The sequence below is a fragment of the Rhodamnia argentea genome, chromosome 6 (genome assembly GCF_020921035.1).
Source record: "Rhodamnia argentea isolate NSW1041297 chromosome 6, ASM2092103v1, whole genome shotgun sequence".
NCBI lineage: Eukaryota > Viridiplantae > Streptophyta > Magnoliopsida > Myrtales > Myrtaceae > Rhodamnia > Rhodamnia argentea.
In genome coordinates this window covers 25,567,810-25,591,264 of record NC_063155.1, presented here as the reverse complement: position 1 = coordinate 25,591,264, position 23,455 = coordinate 25,567,810, and the positions used below count along the sequence as shown (strand labels likewise).

General features: G+C 39.8%; 1 protein-coding gene and 1 long non-coding RNA gene across 3 annotated transcripts; one reads left to right on the top strand and one right to left on the bottom strand.

Annotated features, from left to right (window-relative positions):
- Positions 1–4,394: 4,394 nt before the first annotated feature.
- LOC115757205 (phospholipid-transporting ATPase 3) lies at positions 4,395–22,632 on the top strand. 2 transcript variants are annotated; one of them, XM_030697343.2, is made up of 27 exons: positions 4,395–4,911; positions 6,927–6,992; positions 7,143–7,204; positions 7,946–8,027; positions 8,224–8,334; positions 9,335–9,412; positions 9,509–9,605; positions 11,372–11,478; positions 11,741–11,806; positions 12,225–12,346; positions 12,501–12,585; positions 12,680–12,757; positions 12,892–13,008; positions 13,219–13,365; positions 13,440–13,544; positions 15,417–15,559; positions 15,809–15,910; positions 15,996–16,059; positions 16,160–16,372; positions 17,093–17,258; positions 17,339–17,418; positions 17,500–17,739; positions 18,531–18,752; positions 18,829–18,996; positions 20,816–21,160; positions 21,266–21,372; positions 22,078–22,632. In XM_030697343.2, exons 1-27 carry the CDS (start codon positions 4,729–4,731, stop codon positions 22,382–22,384), a joined length of 3,663 nt encoding a protein of 1,220 aa, XP_030553203.1. In that variant the 5' UTR covers positions 4,395–4,728; the 3' UTR covers positions 22,385–22,632. The 2 variants fall into 2 exon arrangements, with proteins under 2 accessions (XP_030553203.1, XP_030553208.1); XM_030697348.2 differs by having other exon boundaries at positions 4,861–4,911; positions 7,148–7,204.
- Positions 10,871–23,136, bottom strand: LOC125315386. Its single transcript, XR_007198627.1, has 3 exons — positions 23,124–23,136; positions 11,854–11,857; positions 10,871–11,020 (listed from the first exon to the last, which is right to left on the bottom strand). It is a non-coding gene; the product is annotated as an uncharacterized LOC125315386 (long non-coding RNA).
- Positions 23,137–23,455: the final 319 nt, after the last annotated feature.

Below are 23,455 nucleotides of genomic sequence, written 5' to 3'. Positions count from 1 at the left end.
TCGTTAAATATAGTGACATTCCTACTGCTTTACATCTTGTTAGAAGCCCTCCTATAGCGATTTTTCCACGTAGTGAATGAAGCTCTGTTACGAGATCGAATTCCTCGAGTGCCTGCATGCTGTTAAATCCCAAAACAATTTTCGGAGCCGCGAGTAAAGTGAGTTTTTCCTACTCTTGGCAAAGAGTTGCACTATTCGTCGAGTTTACAACATGGGCTAGAGTCTGGTTTCCCGATTTTGGGAACTTATCATTGCTCTGCTTTATGTGGCACTAGATAGCCACTCCCTCGCCACTGCCTAGGAAGTTTACATGGCAGTCCTTTAAACTTGAGCATCCAGAATGCTTAAAATCCTTGCCCAGGATTGTGCGGATGTGTCTGTTTGGCCGAAATCTGGTGCTAAAATGGGGTCATGTCATCTCTGATTGTTCCGTGAACAATTAAATGGCGTTTCCCGAATGAAATCAGCTCATAGAAAGACTCAGAATTGCAAATCCACGGTTTTATGCACTTCATGAGAATCTGCAAACCACGCACCCTCAGAAATGGACTCGGTATCAGAGAGCTCTAACCGTCTGTTAAAGCGACGAATCTTCAGGAACAAATCTCACCTGCTTATTTTTGGAGTGACACCACCTTTATTTTCCACGCCTACAGTCTTGTCGTGCTCTAAAGAATGCTCCGGGAAATGCTAAAGAGGTGGTGTTTTGTGCGTAAGCGCAATTGAAACCACTTCTCTTTCGCAAGTACGACGAGTATTAGTTTCTCCTGCTCCAATCCAAGTGTGCTCCTCACAACGGGTCCTGGCCCTATTCTCAGTAGAGCCGGCAATATGGGTCGTGTACCCATTTTCTGACTCAGATTTAAGGGGCCCAACTTTAAATGGGTAACTCGTTTTCTGGCAAACTGGGCTAAAATGGATTGAAAAAAATTGAAGGCCCCAATAACAGGTAAAATATGGGAATCCATATTTTCCCCAACTCCACGAACGCGACCCCGACCCTCTTTTCTTTCCTTTCGTTTTACTTCGTCTCCGTTTGCATCTTCTTTAGCTTCACTGAGACCGAGAGCAACGAGCACAAAGGAAGAACTGGTTCTATGAGCCGTGACTTCAATAAGCGGCTTCACTTCATCTTCGTTTCTTTTATCCGTTACAAATCTTTGACTGTTTGATTCCAAGGTGCGTGTGTTTGATTCTAAGGGTTCTTGATTCTAATTTTGTCACATGTCCATCACCTGAGGATTGGGTCAGAGCTAGGAAAGTTGCATTCTTGTTGCAACCTTTTTATGAAATTTCTACTCTCTTCTCTGGAGTTAGATATCCGACGGTAAATTTATATTTTTATGGAGTATGGCAAATCCAGTTTCGTTTGATAAAGGCGAGGACACCGGGGACTAGTGAGGATGTAGCTATTAGTTTCATGGCTAAGGCAATGCTGAAGAAGTTTGAAAAATATTGGCAGTATTATAGTGTTGCTGTTATGTTAGATCCTCGTTATAAGCTACACTTTTTAGAGTTTTGCTATTCGAAGTTAGAGATGGATGATCATGTCGCATATGTACGAAGCATTCGGGAGAAGATGTATATGCTTTTTGATGAATATTTGGCCTCAACGTCGATAGATGATCGCTCTACATAGACGTGGTTGGTTCCAGTTCCTAAAAAAGGTGGAACCGCCGGTTCCGATTCCGATTCGGAACCGCCGGTTCCTAGGCCCAACGGTTCTATATCTCCGGGCCTCCTCCCTTTTAAAAAAAAAAAATTTCGAGTCGGAACCGGCGGTTCCAACAAATATGGAACCGTGGGCTCGGTCAACGAGCCGGTTCCTTGCCTCGGTTCATTTTGGCCATGTATAGGTCTACATTTTCAACAAGTCGAGGTAATATTTCAGCTGAGAACACTGTTGAGAACATTGGAGACAAGCTTGATGAGTATGATGCATTCAAGAGTGAATACTTTGGCTCGCAGTCTACCGAGTCACAATTGGATTTGTATTTAGAGGAGAATAGGCTTGACTTAAAAAAATACCAAGATCTTAATGTCCTTGATTATTGGAAAGGTCATTCACATCGATATCCGGAGTTGTCTCTCTTGGCACGTGATATATTGAGCATTCCTATCACGATTGTTGCCTTGGAGTCGGCATTTAGCATCGGAGGACGCATTTTAAATAAATATCAGAGTTCTCTTTTGCCTAAAAATGTAGAGGCCAAGCTATGCACCAGAGATTGGTTATTTGGAGTTCCGCTTGAAGAAGATTTTGATGACAAGTCTCTCATTGTTGACTTGCAAGACTATTTGGACTAGGTACTCTCTTTATCTCATTCTTTTGGTCTACTCACGTGCTTCTTAATTTGTATAACCTTTGGTAAAATGTGTTTCTTAATTTGATATAACCTCTGCTACAATGTGCTTGTATTAAAGACAATTTTGTTGCTCGTGAGTGCTGCAGGCTAATATTATTCCTCTCCCTCACCATGCCTAGAACCGATGACGGCAATGATGGGAATCATCATTTGCGGTTTGTTGATTAGAGCGTTGATTCATCCGCTACATGCATTGATGGTAGTTCATGGGAGTTGTTCGAGCCGCGCACAAGTCTATGCAATATAGGCTTTAGGAGACTCTTTGAATGTCTCAATTCGTTTACTGCAGTTGTAATTTCACTTAATATACCAATGCATGTTGATGTAAGAATTTCCTTATTTCCTATACATCACACATTATGTTTAAGGAGTTTATTGGGCGAAGGGTTTGTAGTTTTTTGTTCCAAACTGTCCTCCAAATACTTAAGGTTGGATTGTATTGTGTATATTCGATTTTAGAACTTTTAGTGCACAATTTGTCTGATTGTAAGGTATTACTTTCAATATCACAGTAATTATAATGTCCCAAAATTTCGAGATAATAACATTTAGCACTTTAGATCCCATGACTTGCTTGAGTGAGGCGTGGGTTTCGGAAAACGGGTTAAAATATTTGTGAACTTTTTTGTGGGCTTTATTTTTTCTCGACTCATTTATAACTCATTGAAAAAAAATGAGTTACCCGTAAGAAATTGGACTTATTACCGAGTTTGTTATCAGTATTTTAATTTATAGAATTTTGCATTTCTTATTTTATTTACTAATTTTTTCTACTGTTTAATTTTTTTAAAAATTCGATGTGAAGGTATTATCCGAATAATATATAAGCTTAAAGTGGGTTAAATAGATGGGTATTGGTTTTCCTGGAATGTTAAAATTATTTTGGTAATATGGGTCAGGTATGGGTCGGGTTGGATATGGGTCATTGATTTTGCATTAGATGAATATGGGTCAAAACGGGGTTAAATAGGTCAATATGGGTCGGACCATATTTGACTCGACTCAAACCCGACCCAACCCACTCATTTGACACATCTACTTCTCACCTGCCGGTGGTACTTCTTTATTCTAGGATCCTCACCGATAGTACCGCACTCTGAGTATTTCTCTTCTACGAGTGTGTAACATTAGATATGGGGCTATTACGTCGTACAATCTCTTGTCCGACGTACATCCAACGGCAATTGAATCGCTATACCACCGTGAGGCGGTCCTATAAATTCAACTTTTAGGAATGGGAGTTTTTCGATTAAAAGCTCTCGGCCCACTCGGCATTGTGGTCCAGATGGAACCTTAAGCCCGGGGTCGATCCCCGCGGCATAAGGAAATTAAAGCTTGGGCTGCGTACTTCAAGATTGGGTCTACGCTCATGCAAGCTCGTTTGCATCAAATTGTTTAGTCTTAAAATGCTGCTGCGATACACAACCCGGATGACCGGAAGGTTTGAGGTCAGATCGCGGATGAACCCCTCCGTGGGCGATTTCCGAATTAATTTGGGATTTCGGTCTCTTTCGACTTGTCCGAGGTCCGGCTAACGGACCCGTGCGACCGGGCCCGTCGACCCGTCCTTGCTTGTCTCCCCCATTAACGACTACTGGGCGATGCCGTTTCAGACCGGGCCTTAGTCACCTTTAGGCTAAATCACTGACGTGGGCCGAGCCCCACTCTCTAAGCCCAATGCTTGTTCCCATCTCCATTTGCCTTCATGAAGACGACAGGAGGAGGAAGTCCCGTGGAAACGAAGTCGTTTTTTCAGCATTGATTCCAACGAAGGAGAAGACTCTTCTTTGACGCATTTTTGGTTTTGGGCCGTTAAGCGAAACTCCCTTCAACGCCCATTACCAACCGCCGGACGACCCCCCAGCGTCCCCCTCACGCGCGTCCGCTGCACCTGACCGACGTTCTCGTAACACGCGCGTTGGCGCGCGTAAACAGGAAGCTCCAGCTCTTGAAAATGAAAATGAAAGGGCAAAACGAAATAACCAATTAACAATTTACGCGGTTTTAGGATTGGGAAGGGAACCGAATCGATTAAGATCAGGAATAATGGGGCGAGGCGAAATTTTAAAATTGACGGTAAAAAAGAATTATTTGAGAGGGTTCTAACGAGAACGAAATCGAGGAAGAGAGTGAAAAAAAGGAAAAAGCAGAGGATGAATCAAGTCAAATCAGAATAGGGGAGAGAGAGAGAGAGAGTTCAGCTTTGGCTTTGGATAGTTAATTTTTTGGTTTTCCTTGTGCGTGGGGGGTATATGCTCGCTGCGTTCCTCTGTTTCATCGTCGCCAGTTTGTGTTTGGGGGGGAAGAGCTTTTGATTCGCTGGAGCTTCGTGGATCGAGCGATTCGTTGAGGGAGGAGGAAGATGAACGGATGGGAGAGGGTGAAGTCGTCGAAATCCAGATTTGGCCGCCTCTCGCACATCAGCAGCGACGACCGCGCGCCGTCGTCGCGGACGGTCCGGCTCGGCCGCGTCCAGCCTCAGGCCCCGACTTACCGCACCATCTACTGCAACGATCGCGAGGCCAATCTGCTGGTGAAATTCAAGGTCAGTCGCGTTTCGTTTCGTTTCTTTCCGATCCGTTCATGTTAGGTCGCGAGATTTGTGAGGTGAAAGTGTTGCGATGAGGAAATTCGTTTGGTGGAGAGGTCGCTGGAGAGGCTCGGAAATGGAGCTCGAGTGTACTTAGTTTTTTTTTTTGGTCATAGAGTGTCCTGAGTTTGAAGCGATTGATTTTGTTTAGTTTTGTTTCCTTTTTCCTGTCCAAATATTGCGGAGCGTGGATGAGTCGGTCTGTCATGGATGAAGATGTGCTGTGGGTTTTGTCCAGTTGTGATGTGAAAATATGCTTTTCTGAGGTTTCAGTGATGAGTAATTTGGTTCCTCTCGAGGTGATGATGAGTCTTTGCTACACTTAATACTGCAGAGTATGATTTCGTAAGAGTTGGTGCTATTGTATGGTGTACTGGTGAATGGTGTAGATCAAGCCATTGGTGTAGCTGTTGAACTGAAATGTGATACTGCTGGGCTCACGTTAAGGAAATTATTCTGGGAAGCAACTGATCTGTTGATATGCTCACGCAGTTTGAACCATGTGAATTTTAATCTTCCAGCTGGGCAAAAAAATTAAATGCTCTAGATTCGATTTGTGATGAGTATCGTCTGAGACAAAGTCATTTTACATACATGAAAAGCTGATCACTGGTTTGGTTTAATGTCCTTGTCCTTCCTCGAACTTTGTTTCTGTTATCCACGATTGTGGGCAAGCCTTCTGTTGTTGTTGTTGTTTTTTTTTTGTTTTGTTAGTACCTTCTGTTGTTTGAGAAGATGGACAATCAGCAAGTTTGTTCTTTTTTTCTTTTGATAAACTAGTAGACAAGTAATTTGCATAATGTTTACTAGTTCATCCTGCAAATAATGTGCATGTTCGGTCATTTGGCAGGATAAAGAACCCTCTATATTTCCATGCCTACCTGCACAAACCTGTCATTGTAGGAAATCATAATCTCTTAAGATGGTCTTGATCGTTCCCATCCATGGTGAAGCTGTTGGAATTCTCATCAGTAACCTTAACTGCATTTTTGTGGGCTTTTTATACCCAAACGACTGCATCACCTTAACTGCATTTTTGTTGGCCTCTTATGAGCTGAGAAGCACCACACATTTTGATGACCCCACTTGTAATCACTTTAACTGCAGTTTTGTTGGCCTCTTATGAGCTGAGAAAAGCCACACCGTGTGATGACCCGACTTTGGAATGCATTTGAAAGCTCGGAAACCTTACAAACTCACATGCACCTATGATTTCCTTCAATTCCTTGAGTAAAGTCTTATTTTGAAAGTATTTCACTTGATGATGCTTCTTTCACTTTAGATTAGTTTGATCCCCACGAAAGTTTAATTTTCTTGGTGATTTCAAAGTGGACTCAAATAAAGAAGCTGTACTTTGATGAACTAGTTGTTGCTTAATTTCATTATAGAAGATCTGAAACCTGTTTTTTCTTTTATTTTTAATTTTTTGTTATTATCACTATCAAATTTTCTGGAGTGCCGTTACACCTTTGCACCCTTTAGGACACTTCATTGTGTCATATTGGGTACGAGGTTTTTGTGTTCGGCTACTTCTCTGTATTGAGCTCTTTGAAAAGTTCAATATATACTTACTTTACCCAATAAAAAAAAAAGAAAAATAATTTCTGGACCTTATTAAGTTTCTTTAAGACTGATAAGAGCCTTTTTCAAGGTAATTGTTATGTGAATTGATTCATTGAAAGGGTTCTATTAGGAGAATTCATCAATAATCTATGGTCATATCTTGCTCTCTTGCTGCATTTATTGTTCTGCTAATAGGATCTGACTGGCGACACTAATATTTGAGATTGGACTCTCCATCTTGACCAGAAGCTTTATGTTATATCCAATATATCATGGATGGAATTTCCATAAGTTTGATACTTGAATGAGATTATCTGCAGTTGTCATCGCATTCTATTATTTATGAAGCTTCCAAGTGTTCTTGCTCTCTCTTGTTGTCTTTAACCGCCATGTTTTTAATTGTCAAGGGAAACTCAATATCGACAACCAAGTACAACTTCTTCACATTTATACCTAAAGGGTTGTTTGAACAGGTAAATCAGTGTGAAATCTTTCATGCCCTAGAGTTTATGGTTTCTTGTACTTGTTGCTATGTAAACGTTGTTTTGTGTTGGTGCATTACTGGCCATGTGAAATTTCAATTGTTTAGATGCCTGACATCATATATGTCATCAAATTGACAGTTCAGGCGGGTTGCTAACCTGTACTTTCTCATGATATCAATTTTGTCGGCGACACCTTTCAGGTATGTTAAGATATTCTTGACCGTATTGGCCAGCTGATTGTATGAGTGAGCGTTGAGACTAGCGTACTCTTGGGTACCATCATTTTAGAGCTTTTCATAGCCTGTTTCTAAGATTCTGTACATTGTCAAACCTGGTAGTTATTTTCTTATGGTACGATGGTCTATGCCGATTCATGCCAAAAAGTAAATATTGAGGAGCAGAAAATGAAGAACCTGGCTGGTGATTGATAGAATGGAGCGCAACGTGCCTTTCCATCCTTCTGAACAGCACATTTGAGAGATTGAACTTCAATTTGGAATTAATGTAATATCATAACAAAAATCTTAGAAGTTCAAACTCTTTTGGATTCTCTTTCAATTCTGGTTTCATGCATTTGGTAGAAACTTTGTGCAAGAACCAGTGTTGTAACTTCAAATATCCTATCATGCTTTAACACAGGTTTCTAATTGTGAATATGTTTTTGAAAACTTTTGTGTGTTTTCATGATTTTATGTGCTTGTAAATGTTTTTGGAATGAATGCCTGCTCTGTAATGATCACCTTATTACTTGTTTTCACCTCAGACCCTTCATAGACACGTGTAATTATGTCGCCTTCTTGGGCTTTTCAATCAAGCAAAACTTCATCATATAGATAGATGTATGGAGTTAGGGACCTTGGTTTTGTTTGTATTAACTGTTGCTTTTTTATTGTGCTTCAAAGATGATATTTTGCTGTAACGAACTGCTTTTGATCTGTCAGTCCTGTGAGCCCTGTAACAAATATGGTCCCCCTCAGTTTGGTTCTTCTCGTATCTCTTTGTAAGGAGGCATATGAGGACTGGGTAAGTATAATATCTCGTGCGTAATTCTTCTTAATTTGCATGTTGTCGAGATTTTTTAGTTTTTTTTTTCTTTTCTATTCGGTAATCTTATTTCTTTTGATGCTATTTGGTGTTTCTAAAGGGTTCGTTTTGTTTCCTATGTACCAAATATAGTCTTAACCTGTTTTTTTTTTTTTTGTCTATTTATGCATGACAGAAACGTTTTCAAAATGACATGGCAATAAATAACACTCTTGTGGACGTGTTACAAGATCAACGGTGGGAGCCCATCCCCTGGAAAAAGTTACAAGTTGGAGATATTGTAAAAGTGAGTAGTGTTTATGTTTTTGGACCATTGTGTATGATTTGTCATGTGATTGTGTTTCTTCCGGTGAAAGACCTTGAATTTTATCGAAGTAAATCGTTTGTGTGGGAAGGTTGTCATCTTCAGAGTGTTATTTCTATGTTGGAGTTGGCAATATCATGCATCACAGGTTTTGTCATTTTGTGTTAGTTCTCCTATTTTATATGGGATGGTTATTGCTAGTTGAGCTTCTATGACCATGCCGTGTTCACTGTTTATTCCGCAAATTCTAAATATATATGTTTCTCTCTGACATCCATGCTTGTCTTCTGCCTTTGAGAGATTTTGGTGCTTGGAAGAAGCCGATTGCTCTTCTAATTCCGGAGTATTACATGCTCAATAATATTAAGTTATTTCATAGATCTTTAGTCTATCATGCTTGAAGATGGAAAAAAGATTTAAGTTATCTTGCTTATCTTGTTACATTTTATTGCTCCGCATGGTTTCATCACATTTTGGGTATGGTGACTAAGCATCGTGTGGCTCCAATTAAGGGTAAGGTGAGAGAAGTTCATTTGAGATGATTTGGTCACGTTGAACAAAGGTTAGATGCTTCCGTAAGGAGAGTAATCTGGGTATGGAGACTCGGGTTAGAAGGGGGAATGGAAGGCCTAAACGATGAAGAAAGGTGTGGACCACATCGAGGTTAAATGAGAAGACATGATGCAAATAGCTAGCTTCATTTAGAGAGGGATAAGTCTTTTCTTGTTGTCATTGTAGACATCCCTGTATTTGGGGAAGTGTAGCTTTTGAAGGATTGGACCTTTGAAACTGAGAGGAACCTGTTATGAGAAGTGTAGTTTTTCATAGATGTGCAATAACACTGCATTCTGTTGGCTGTACTCTTCATAATCTTGCATTTGGTGTTTCCCGTCTATCAATAAATCTCATTAATTTGGCTATGGCTGATTCACATTCTGATTTTCTTTTACTCTGGTGAAATTGTTTCTTGCACCCATTGCAGGTTAAACAGGATGGCTTCTTTCCTGCAGATTTGCTTTTTCTTGCAAGTACAAATGCTGACGGAGTCTGCTACACTGAGGTTTAAGAACAATCATTCTCAAATCTTGATATGCTGGTTGCATTTCGTTAGTTATTTATCTTTGTCACATTTGGTTTTGCTTATTCAAATTTTTAGACTGCAAATTTGGATGGTGAAACAAATTTGAAAATCCGGAAGGCTTTGGAGAGGACATGGGATTATTTTACCCCAGAGAAAGCGTCGGAATTCAAAGGTGGAGTTTTCTTTTGATCTCCCCTATTCTCTTCTCGTCTTTCTATGGACTCCATGCTCATTCATGTTTCTTAACCAGGGGAAAGGGCAGTATTAATATTTCCATATGACTTCATTAAATTTTATTTGTGACAAAATGGACATATTGGGATTTTATGCTCTAGGAGGGGAAGTGTTGAAAGATACTCATAATTATTAGTATAGGATCATATGGTCTATGATGTAGAGTGGGATATCTATAGTTACTATATTGAATTATATGAACAGTTAGGGAGACCAACCCCAATCTTTCGGAGAGAAGATCCCTCTCTTGGATATCATTTTTACAGTCATTTATATTTTTTGTGAGTAACTTTTAAGCAACAACTTTGTTGTTTTGTGCTTTTATTATGCTTCAAACTTTCAATGATAAGATCATGTTATTTGTTAAGAATACTTTGGAGTCTGAACTAGACAAACATACAACTTAAGTTAGTTGTTCACTGAGCATTGCCCAATGCGGACTGGTTGCAAATGTCTTTTTTCTGTATAACTTCTTGGATACTACACTTTAAGAGCTCTTATTAAAAAAGGCTTTACTATTTTCACGGGTACGAAATTTTTCCACAGTTGTCTCTACTCTTCCTCTCTCTCACACATTGCAAACTTCACTTCTCCTCTCTCTGTTTTCTATACCTCCTGCTGTATTAGAATGGGGTGGGAATTATACTCTTTCTACCTTTAATTATGTTGGTAAGAGGTACTTATGTCTCTTTTTGCTGTGGGAAGACGATATTACTTCATTCTTTTTGCTGAACAGCTTCTGGTGGACATAGCTTGTTCATCGTCCTCAATTTTGTAATATCGTAGTGGAAGATTAGATTACTTCATTCTTTTTTATGAATAGTTTCTGATGGACATAGCTTATAGCCTTTATATGTCCTTGTTGTGGAAATTTGCAGCAAGAAGAATCTTAAATATAGAAATATCTGTCTGTTGCTTTCCTTTGCTTACCTTTTACAACTTCATGTTGTTCTGATTGATATCTCCGTATGATGAGCTCTAGGATCATTGATGGCCGTTGAGGATCTTCCTGATGGTGGTGTATATTTCTGAATGATACATGAAGATGTGAATGACCTCTCTAAACCATCCTTTGATGTGCTGTACATGGACTTGTCTTAGTGATTGTGATTTGCACGATTGGTTGATTTTCTTATGCCAATGAATCTTAAAGCCATTTTATGTGATCTTTATTCTTCCCAGAGTCCTTTTTGAAGCCAACAAAACAGCATACCACTTCCAGTTAGTTCTACTTTTTAAACCCATGCAAGGAACCAAATGTGTTGGTATTCTTGTTGATGGGTTGGCATGCTGAGAATTTCCTCTCGAAATAGTATTGTGTATTTTGTTACTTCTGAAGCATGAGATCTGGAACTTTTACTTACAGACGTGTTTGCAGCTTCAATGCTGGAACGTTGATGGATTCAAATTATGGATTTATGACTAGTTTCGGAAAAATCATCATAAAGCATTCTTTTGCTTGCTCTATGGTAGATTAAACCGCAAGCATTTGCCCTTCGGTTGGCTTTTTGAGAGACCTTGGCAGTTATGGTCTTCTCTGCTTCTGTGAACTAAATGTAACATGTGTGTGCTCTGTGAACTAAAAGCAACAGCTTCCTAGCATGCACTAAGCAATCATCTTGTTCTACCATTTCTACCTTACAAACCTCACAGATTTAGCATCGAACAGGAAAAAACTCACGATACTTTTTTTGCCAATTGCAGGCGAAGTGCAGTGTGAGCAACCAAACAATTCGTTGTACACGTTCACTGGCAATCTTATACATCAAAAGCAAACTTTGCCTCTCACCCCAAACCAAATTCTGTTGCGGGTATGGTTGCTTTTCTGCTTGTTTATTGTCTTTTATATAGTTTGTAGGTCTTCATTTTTATTCATTAGGTTGCTATAATGTTTTTGATGCATGAACCTCTTACTCGAGTTCTCTGCATCTCTTGTAAATATGTGCTTTAGAAATACATTAGATCACTCAAGTACTGTGGATTTAATCTGTTCTTCTGCCTCTAGATGTTATTTGTGTTGATGTGGACTCTTCATTCACTGAACTGTGGCACCATGGCATAACATGTTCTCAGGGATGCAGTCTTAGGAACACCGAATACATTGTTGGTGCTGTCATTTTTACTGGTCATGAGACTAAGGTATGCTTCCAGAAATCTATTCAGACCCCTTTTTGGTCTTTCGTTACTTTCCTTAATAGCAAAGATCTCTGATAGTGCCAATGAAGCATCGGACAAGTTGGTGAGATGCCTGGGCCTTAGACAGTTAAACTAGTGAGGTTCCAGGTTTGACTCCCGGTGACCACGTCTTGGGGTACTTACTTGGTGGTATTGGCAAAAACCCCAGCACCCCGAGGAATAGTCAATTGCACGTGGGAAATCTCGGTTATCAAAAAAAAAAAAAAAGATCTCTGATAGTATGAAGCCGATTTAATTCTGCTGACGTCAATATGGTATTTTTGTAATACAAACATGCCCTGAATCATGGCATGCATTCTCCATCTATCTTGAGAACACTGATTTTATTAGGTTCATCTTTTGTTGGCACAAATAATTGCAGGTTATGATGAATGCCATGAATGTTCCTTCCAAGAGGAGTACATTAGAGAGAAAACTGGACAAACTTATCCTCACCCTTCTTGCTACTCTCTTGGTCATGTGTATCATTGGCGCCATTGGCAGGTTCGGCAATTTTCTGCCATGGATTTCTTGAATATGCTACCATCATTACATGAAATCTCTTATTCAACAAAAAAAAAGAAAGAATCTGCACCTCTGCTATTGCTATATTTTCTCGTCATTATCTTCACATTATCTCACACATGGTTTTATGCAGTGCTACTTTTATAGATCGCAAGCATTATTACTTGAGTCTTGGGAAGGGAGTGGAAGCTCAGTTTAATCCTGACAACAGACTAGTGGTACTTTATAATAGCCTCTCTCTCTCTCACACACGCACGCACGCACGCACATGCACGTACTTTAATGTTCTTTGCATATAAATTTTTTTTACAGGTATTTGCGGCGACGGTGCTCACCCTTGTTACCCTTTTCTCAACTATTATCCCAATATCTCTGTATGTATCCATTGAGGTTAGTCTTCCAGGCTTGTGGCCTGTGCAGATGAACAAGTTGTCTTGCTCTACAACAGAATTTACTTATCTAAATATAATTCTTTTGCCTCCACATTCATTTTGTGTTTGTCCTCCTTTTTGTGCAAACTTCAGATGATCAAGATTTTTCAGTCCACGCAATTTATCAACAAGGATTTGCGTATGTACCATGCTGAGACCAATACCCCAGCACTAGCTAGGACTTCCAATTTAAACGAAGAACTTGGACAGGTAGATGGGTATTATGGTTAAATTGGTCATTCTCATAATTTTTCTGTACAACCGTAACTATAACAGTGTAGATAGATGACCTTGTTTTACTTTGTAGAAAGATAAAGCTGTTAGAGAGGTTCTTTGTCACTTGCTATTATCGTTTTACTACTGCCATGTCAAGAAATTGCTTTTCCAACTATTAATTGTGGGAATTGCTGCTTGGTACAGGTGGAATATATATTTTCGGATAAAACTGGAACTTTAACTAGAAATATGATGGAGTTTTTCAAGTGTTCAATTGGTGGAGAGGTTTATGGAACAGGCATGACAGAAATAGAGATGGGTGGGGCGCAACGGACTGGCAAGAGAGTGGAGGTATAGTGGGACATTTTTGAAAATTTGTGATGCATCTGTATCAGTTGATAAATTTATGTGCCATCATCATGCAGATGCACAGGTCAGCCAATGCGGTCCACGAGAAGGGTTTTAATTTTGATGATGCGAGGCTCATGCGTGGAGCTTGGAGGAACGAGCCAAATCCTGATATGTGCAAGGTTGGTGTTACATTATAAGGCAAATTGCCCATCAGCTTTTCTCATTTGGTGAAGGTTTGAGTATCAAGTATGCTGAGATTTAGGATACACTTCACTTGATATTGTCGTTGATTTTTAGGAGCCAGTTTTTGCCCCTACATGCTATTGAAGTTACAGTTAGATACATGTTTATGGTTTAGGTTGCGCATATGTATGTTTGTGTGTGCACATAGTTGGATGGGTGGTTTGCAAGCCCACATGGGAATGCACAAATTTTGACATCTCCTTAAATGTTTTGAGTCATCTCTAGTGTCTTTTTTAGATGCACCACGTCCAAAGTTATGCTAAAAAGGACTTAGATATCTTCCTTATGTGCATTATGAGAAAGAGGTATGATGTGTGATCCTACTAGATGCAGAGATCATGATTGATAAGTTGATGTTTGCAAGATCAATTGTACATTTTGTATATAAGATGCAAGTAAACAAATGGAAGATGTTAACAAGAAATATAGGCGAGGTAGCTTATTTTCTTTAAATGTTATGCATTTGGGAATATGCTTTTAGATATAACCAGCTATTCGAGAGATGCTCTCCCAGATTTAATTTTTGTTCGTCTCCTTTTATTGATCCATATTGTATGTAATCAATAGAGCCGGCAATATCGGTCATGTACCCATTTTATAACTCAGTTTGAGGAGGCCCTATTCTACATGGGTAACTCACTTTTTTCTAGAATGGGCTAAAATGGGTTGAAAAAAACTGAAGCCCAAAAAACAGGTTAAAATATGGGTCACTTTATTGACCCATATTTTAACCCATTTTTCAACTCTACAAGGCCACACCCACGATCACGAAGCCATTGCAGTCTTCATCTCTGTTTCCTTCTTCTTCCCGGGGCCAAGAGTGACGAACACAGAGATAGATCACCCGTACTTTCTCCTCCTCATGGCCGTTGCCTTGGAGCTTGGAGGAAGCAGCGATGGTGATGATGATGCCATTGATGACGTGGTAGATGTAGGGAGTCTCGAGCCACAAGACAAGCGAAAGCCACAGGATCTGGCACCAAGCATGCCGAGATCTGACCTCTAGCACGAGATCTAGCGAGCAGCTCGCCGGTCTCGAGGCTTTCGAAGACGCCGCGAACGGGAAGACTTATAATGCCCAGAGACCTCTGCCAACAGGCAAGCTCATGCTTGCCTGGATTGGCTGAACTGTAGGTCGCCAGGACGTGGCCGGTTGCTGGGCTACTGATCGTCGCCGAAGCCCTGCAACCCGCGGATGGAGGAGGAGTTGCAAACGGAGGAGGGAGAATGAAAAAAGAAAAATGGAAAAAAGAAAAGAAAAAAGGAAAAAAAAAAAAGAAAAATATCTTTAAAAAATAAAAAAATTTTGAAAAATTTTACTAAATTTGTATTGCATAAAAGTGTTTTAGCAGCTTCATTTTTTTTTTATCAAATTATTAGAACAAGTATTATATGATTTAGTTAAATATGGAAATGTTTAAGAAATATGGGTTGGGCATGGGTCGGGTCGGGCATGGATCATTAAATTTGTGTTGTATAAAAACGGGTCAATATGGGTTGTACCACATTCGACCTGACCCAAATCCGACCGGACCCACTTGTTTGACACCTCTAGGATCACGATCCAAGTGTTTGAACGGTAGTAATTACAAAGCAAGTTTAAATCTTGAGAATTATCGCCAGTGATCTTGTTTTCTCTTATTAGAAATTGGATGCTAAATCTAAGATATTTTTTATGATGAAGTTCTGGCAACCTTTCAGTTTATGCTTTATATGGTTTTATTGATTGACTAAACAAAAATATTCGTGATATCTGATTTGTGGTCCTCTTCTCTCTTAAATAATGCTGATATGATCTTAATCTGCAGGAGTTTTTCAGGTGCCTCGCCATATGTCATACTGTATTACCTGAAGGAGATGATTCTCCAGAAAAGATAACATATCAAGCTGCATCACCTGATGAAGCTGCATTGGTGATTGCTGCAAAGAACTTTGGCTTCTTCTTCTACAGGTTTGCCCTTACTACAACTGCACATGATGAATTTTTTCTTTAATTTATAGCTTTCTTTGGCTACTAACAAGGAAGTTTATCTCCCATATAACTGAATATATGCGGTTGATCTAGCACCCATGCTTCACTATAATGGTTGGCGATATTCGTACCTAATAAGTTGCTGTTTGACTAGTAATAGTGTTTGTAGTGTCATTTCAAATCATAAAGCATGCCATGGTAATGGTTCTCATGTTTGTCTATTTGCAGGCGTACACCTACCATGATATATGTCCGAGAATCTCATGTGGAAAAGATGGGTAAAGTTGATGACGTTGCCTATGAGATTCTTAATGTCCTTGAGTTTAACAGGTGGTCTACTTTTCCTTTATACTTATTGTGTATGTTTTCAAATGGGGTGAAACTAACATTTTTGGTGTCTTTGTTGAATATGTAGTACAAGGAAGCGTCAGTCTGTTGTGTGCCGTTATCCAGATGGAAGGCTTGTTTTGTACTGCAAAGTAATAAGATTTGACCTTTTTTTCCCTCCCTTATATGAATGAGATTGCCAAATGCTGCTCAGAATAAAATTTGACTTCCTGAGGAGCATACTTTCTGCAGGGAGCTGATTCTGTGATCTACGAGAGGTTAGCTCAGGGACAAGATGACTTGAAAAGAATAACGAGGGAAAACTTGGAACAATATGGATCTGCTGGATTACGTACCCTTTGCTTGGCCTATAGAGATTTGAGTCCTGAGATATATGAAGGGTGGAATGAGAAGTTCATCCAGGCTAAATCATCATTAAGAGACCGTGAGAAGAAATTAGATGAGGTACGTGGCATCCTAACACGTCAATGTGACACTGATAGAATAAGCATAGAGTAAATATGCTTTGTTCTCTCTTTCCTTTTCACGTGCCTCCTGACCTATATGGAACGTAAGAATTTTAGCCATTTGAATCTCAATGTGCGTCTGTGGTTGAGAACGACCGTCTCTGCATGAAAACCAACCTTTGCGGAGTCTTGTGACTTATGTTCAAGACTTCGACATTTCTCTCTCCCACTCACAATATCTGTTTTTTTTGTAAAAGATACAAGATAATCTAAAATTTGTCTCAGGACTCCTTTGTTAAAAGGGATTTTTGTTGTCAATTTCAATTTAAAAACTAGGGTTCTCTTTTGCATACTGCAAATTTAAAGGAAAAGAGCGTAGGGAAGTACAGCCACATCCATCCATGGAGATTCCACAGAGGACCCAAAAAAATGATCAGCATGCGAGTTGCTTAGAGCTCTCTGGAATACTGCAAGAGCTATTCAACCCTGGCCAATGTTGAGTCCATGAGAATAAAAACAGCTTGATACTTTGGAATATGAAAACTCATGGTTGTCTTTTCAGTGAGAAGATCCACGTAGCTGACTCCATGAAGTTGTCATCACTGCTGTTCTGTCAGTGAAGATGAATATCATTGATTAAAGGGGTCAATTACATGGATTGTCATGGTTTTTCTCATATGCTTCAATCAGTAGTATTTAAATTGTGATTCTTGTGTAGGTTGCAGAATTAATAGAAAAGGAGCTTATATTGATAGGATGCACTGCAATTGAAGACAAACTTCAGGAAGGAGTACCAAATTGTATAGAGACTCTTTCTAAAGCTGGGATTAAGATTTGGGTGCTAACAGGGGACAAGTTGGAAACCGCTATCAACATAGCTTATGGTTTGTGACCTATTACAGAACTGCTTGTTAGTATGTAACTACCCAGATGTGACTGAAATATAAAACCTTTTTTGCTGCAGCATGCAAGTTGATTGATAATGATATGAAACAGTTTATCATTAGCTCGGAGACTGATGTGATAAGAGAAGTTGAAGAAAGGGTGAGAGGAACTACTTGATTCAGCCGTTTGTGCTGTGAAATTTACAAGATCTGTTCATATAACTATGTATTTGCTGGCCAGGGTGACCCTGTTGAGCTTGCACGTTTAATGAAGGAAGAAGTCAGAAAACAGCTGAGTAAAAGTCTTGAGGAAGCACAGCACTATTTTCGCACTGTATCTGGCCCAAAACTCGCTCTTGTGATCGATGGAAAGTGCTTAATGTATGCATTGGACCCAAATTTGCGTACAATGCTGCTGAATTTGAGCTTGAACTGTACTTCAGTTGTTTGCTGCCGTGTCTCTCCTTTACAGAAAGCTCAGGTAGCCACTGATGACTCTTGATATTGCATGTTACAAGAGGTCGAATTAGATCCATGCTAATTGATTATGTATTACATAATTACAGAAATATCAGCTCCACCTTATTGGCATTATGGCTCACATTTTTAATTGTCTTGTCACTGGTTTCATTTCTTTGGAAGATAAGTGGTGCTTTGGATAACATTCACACTGACTTTGTGAAAGTGATCCTGCGACTGGGTCACAAAAACTATAACAGCAAGAAGTGTAGGAAGAACATTTACAATGGAACAGCAAGCAAACTAAGCCCTATACCACTTTGTTTGAGTCAGCTATGGGAATCCTGGGGGACCATACATTGTAACTATAGCGAGTCTTCTGTAAGTTGTGAATACTGCACGTCCTTGTTTATCATCTCCTTCCATGTCTTTTACGAAAGAGTGAGCAAGAGCTTACAGAAGATTTGATACAGAACACAGCACTATAGCGTAATAAGATGTTGCATAGCTGACCGGACTTATAGCTATATGGTGAAGGTTTTATTTTGTTCTGGTCTCATGAGTTTCCTCCCTTTATTTCAATGCCAACATATATTTACTGCGATGTGCGGAAGGGAGTTCATGAAGCATATAAAATTTCAACTCTCCGTTCTTCTTTTATGTGGGAGTAATTTCTTCGATAAAGTTATACGTAGTTATTTCCCAGCTGGACATTTTCTGGAGCTTACTCTACATCAAGTGTAAAGTATTGAGGGAACGCTGCTTTAATATTCAGTTTGAGGTAATATCTTGAGTTTCTGTTACTCTTTATAGGTGACAAGTCTGGTGAAGAAAGGAGCTCGCAAAATAACACTTAGTATTGGTGATGGTGCCAATGATGTTAGCATGATTCAAGCCGCTCATGTTGGTGTTGGCATTAGTGGGTTGGAAGGAATGCAAGCTGTGATGGCTAGTGATTTTGCAATTGCACAGTTCCGATTTCTTACAGAATTACTACTTGTGCATGGACGGTGGTCATATCTCAGAATATGCAAGGTCAAGCATATGTCGTGGGACTTTTATTTTATCACATAAGATAGTTAGCCTAATTGGCTGCTTTCTGTCTCTGCAGGTTGTTACTTACTTCTTTTACAAGAACCTTACATTCACCTTGACTCAATTTTGGTTCACCTTTCAAGCTGGATTTTCTGGTCAAAGGTTCTATGATGATTGGTTCCAGTCATTGTATAACGTCATGTTTACTTCTCTTCCGGTGATTGTTTTTGGGCTTTTTGAGAAGGTAAGTTTCATTTATTAAATATACAGCATCTTTTTTTTTTCACTAGAAGGATAAAGGCGATTTTAACTTTAGTTTTTTTGACTCAATGAGTACTTGAGTTCTTGCATTGCGGATGATAAAATCTGTTAGTTGTACTGTCTGGTGGCAAATTGTAAATCTTCTAGGATCTTCAAGAGAGAGGGAGAGAGAATCAATAAATATTACATCCTTACTTAATAATACCTATAAAATAGAACATAGATGGCTCTATTTGTGGATTGTGAGAGACACTAAGAAGATCCTGATTTCCTTAATTGTGACCACCCACTAACTGTTGACTAATATTCTTAAACATACTTAAACAACAGTCCCCCTATAACTGGTGCATCCAGTTTGCACAATGCAGGTACTACTTTCTCCCAAAGTCAGTGACCAAAGCGCTCTATAGGTTGGATCTTACACTAGATAATGGGTGCTGTCGGTACATCGGTTTTTTAGACAAGGACAATTGCGTAAGCCGGACCTTACATGAAAAATTAAATATAATACAGATTAACGCCATATTTGATGGAGAAGCTGTGAAGAAACACGAAATTGGCACTTCTTTCTCAACAACTGGGTCGAAATATGTGGGAACCTGACTTCTGAATTGTGCAAACTAAACTGCATCACCCCCATGTAGTTGACTCTCGCTGCTCGACAGAGGTGTGCTCGACTCTGGCACTCATAGTTGCCTGGAAACTTGACAGCGACTTCTCTCGTCGACGATGTTATGCACTTGAAGATGAGTCTCATGGATGATGTCCACATTAAAAATGTGGAGATTTCAGAGAAATGGAACTGGGAGGTTTGGTGAAGACAATGACCTTTTCAGTTGACAGGGAAACATACTAGGAATGAACAATCAGACACACATGAAGGACCAGAAAATAGTAGAGAGCATAGTTGGACTTGATGAAGAATAACATTATCTCGATGAACACGAACTGGAAATGATGGAGAGGACATGAAGAAACAAAGATGGCGACTTGGGCAAGACTCGGCGGACAGAGGGACTCGACCGGTAGTGTTCTCCTACCATGAAGAAAGACGAGGACAGAGTTGGCTAAGCGAGAATGAAGTGGACAGATCCATGGCGGACAGGGCTCGTGTTTGACAGACGAAGGTCAACCGGCTAAGGCTTGTGTTTGATAGACGAAGGTCAACCGGCTAACTGATGAAGGTGAGCAACGAAGATGGCTCACGGTTGACGACAGACAATGAAATAAGAGGGAGACTGATGAGCAGCAGTGAACAGCGAGACTCCCCTTGTCAATAAGTATCAACGGCTACAAGTGGCAGAGGTCGCGGCTGGAGACGAGCTTGACTTGTGACTCTATAGAGTCGATGAAAAAACTTGCTTGAGTCCCCAAGGCTGGCGAGCTTTAATTGACACTGTAGATTGATGCTTCATCGAGGACTATTGCTGTGGACAAACACTAAGAGATTGTTCAGATGGAGTTGACTGAATAGTGGTGGCTGGGGTTTTTATACTAAAGGCAAGAGGAAAAATAAAGTTGGGGTTTCGATTTGGGTCCCTCTCTCTTGGTGGCTCTCATACCATGTAGATATTTCTATGATATGCAAGAGAGGGAGAGAGAATCAACAAATACTACATCTTTGCTCAATATCTGAATAAAATTATACATAGTAGCTTCATTTATAAAGCACGAGACACTAACCAAGCTCCGATTTCCTTATTTGCTACTACCTGATAACTGCTGGCTAATATTCATAAATATACTTTAACTAAGATCCCAATAGGAGCAAATACTTGACAGTGTCGTTGCGTGTTTTCCAGGATGTTAGTGCATCACTTTCCAAGAAGTATCCACAACTGTATAAGGAGGGAATACGGAATTCATACTTCAAGTGGAGAGTTGTGGCAACCTGGGCTTTTTCTGCAATCTACCAGTCTCTCGTCTTTTACCACTTTGTGACAGCTTCTAGTTCTACTGGTCTAAATTCATCGGGAAAATTGTTCGGCCTCTGGGACGTCAGCACAATGGCATTTACCTGTGTTGTTGTCACTGTCAACTTACGCCTTCTTATGATGTGTAATACAATCACAAGATGGCATCATATTGGTATCAGTGGAAGCATCCTTGCTTGGTTTGTTTTTGTTTTCATATATTCTCTTATAAGGGTGAGTCTTTTCCCTTTCTTGGGGTTCCTTCCTTCTCTTTACCTCAGCTAGTCCTTTATTGGATAGCAATTATTCTGATATTCTTCTTATTACATGTATGTGCAGGAAAATCTCTCTTATGTCATCTATGTAATAATGAGTACAGTCTACTTCTACCTGACATTACTTCTGGTTCCAATTGTTGCGCTGCTTGGTGACTTCTTATGGCAAGGGTAAGGTTTCAGACTTTTATCTGGCGAAAAAGTAAAAGGCTCAGGCTTTTTCATTCTTAGACATATTTGTTTCTTACAACAGGGAGAAACACTGTAACATAGTCCTTAAGTAAATTTGTTCATGAATACAGATTGCAAATCTGCAACTTGGCTTTGCTAAAACTAACGGAGGACGCTTGTCATGGACAGTATAGTGGAAGACCTCCTTTTTCTTTCAAATGGCCTTCCTCATCTTCATTGTCTATTTCATGGCTACTTTTGTCCCTATTTGGTCCAAGACAAGATGGCTTGTCATGTCTATACTTTTCCAGTTTTTCAAAAATTTATTGGTGTTCTCATATGTTTCATCATTTGCAAATTGCATCTGCCCTACTTCTCTCACTGTCTCTCTCTCTCTCTATACATACATACATACATACACACACACACACCCCTCTTCCCTCTCTGGGCTGAACATTGCCCTATTTCTGGATTGCGGTTTCAATATAAAGCCATATATCAACCTTAATTGGTATAAGTGTTTATTGGCTCGGAGGAACTTGACAGCTGGCACATCTCAATTGATTGTTTTGTGGACTCACCATATTCTGTCTTGCGGATTCTGTTTATTAGCAATGAGTGTTTTTTTCTAGTAATTGCCATAAATAATTCCTCTGATTTGTTTCTTTTTTTTTCCCCACTAATTTTTCATGCACCTGGTTACAGGATTCAAAGGTGGTTCTTCCCATATGATTATCAGATAGTACAGGAAATTCACAGGCATGAGCCCGATGATTTCACCGGGGCAGGTACCTTGGAAATCAGGAACCAGCTCACGCCGGATCAAGAGAGGAGCTTTGCTATTTCTCTACTTCCACGCGAGACATCTAGGTACACTGGTTTTGCTTTTGACTCACCTGGGTATGAGTCGTTTTTCGCTTCACAGCACGGTGTCTATGCTCCGCAAAAGGCTTGGGATGTCATAAGAAGAGCCAGCATGAGGACTAAGCCGAAGACATTGCCCAAGAAATGAATTTTAAGTACTACACTTAGATTTTGGTAGTGAGCCGTATAGATTCAAAGTTGTAAAGTTAGCTGTACCATAATTGTAGCTTTTTCCTTTTATTTGTTATATATGGACATTATAGTTGCTCGCCATGCTTCGAACCTGGTACACTTTAGAGGAGCCACAGTGGCCTGTGCTTACCTAGTTACTAGCTCGGATGTACATGTATGCATTTCTTACTACTGCGAAATGAAAATTTTAGACGGTTCGAGTTTCTCCATTATTAACAGATTCGCAAACGTACGATCTTTTGTATTAGCCCTTGCAAAATTGCCTTTCTCGACAAAGGGTCGTACACATCCCTGGACTGGAGGGAAAGGAGGGATGCAACTATACCAGACTTCCGGACTCTTCCATATGCCAAGAGTATCACTGTTTTTGAGAGCGGTAGGAATGCTGCTTGCATTCATTGTGTTATGGGCTACTTCTAGCCAAACCGTCAAGTATTCGTATGTCTTCCTGCTCATTGTTTGTTGTCAAAGCTTTGTTCATAATGGTGGCTCGCTGTTTATTCAGGACTGGTTTGATGCTCATTTCTTGCATTGCAAATGATCGGTTGGCGGCAATAAGGAGTTCCTTTGCCTGTTCTATTTCATTAGTTCTCTGGATGAGCGGAAAATCTGTTAGGGCTATTCGGGTGCTACTCTGGGAGCCATCGCTAGTTGCATCCCTAAGTTGTTTGAGGATGACAAACCAACCGGCCAACCTCTCAAAAAAGTCAGGGCTGGTTATGAGGAATTGCTAAAAGCGTGGTTGTTGAAAGTACCTCATTAATCGAAGAAGGAACATTTTCTCAGATTTTCAAAACTGATTAAAACTTCTGAGTTCTTGCCCTATGATCCCCTTCGAACGCAGCAGTAATTATGGACTTGGTCCTTGTACAGGTACTAGCGGCTTTGTGCTTAATCATTCGGTCTCGTGCAAGAGAAAGGCAGAGGATATCTGTCGAGCAGTATCCTATTCTATTCTGTAAGCAAAAGCCGTGTGCAAGAAAACGTGTATAATCACCTTACATCCCCAATCCTTTTTTTATTGGAA

What these genes read in the sequence shown, in the direction of transcription:
- LOC115757205 (XM_030697343.2), top strand. Translation starts at nt 4,729, where the DNA reads ATGAACGGATGGGAGAGGGTGAAGTCGTCGAAATCCAGATTTGGCCGC. An exon ending in CAAATCCTGATATGTGCAAG is followed by an intron (nt 13,545 to 15,416) that starts GTTGGTGTTACA and finishes CTTAATCTGCAG; the next exon opens with GAGTTTTTCAGGTGCCTCGC. An exon ending in GTGAGAAGAAATTAGATGAG is followed by an intron (nt 16,373 to 17,092) that starts GTACGTGGCATC and finishes ATTCTTGTGTAG; the next exon opens with GTTGCAGAATTAATAGAAAA.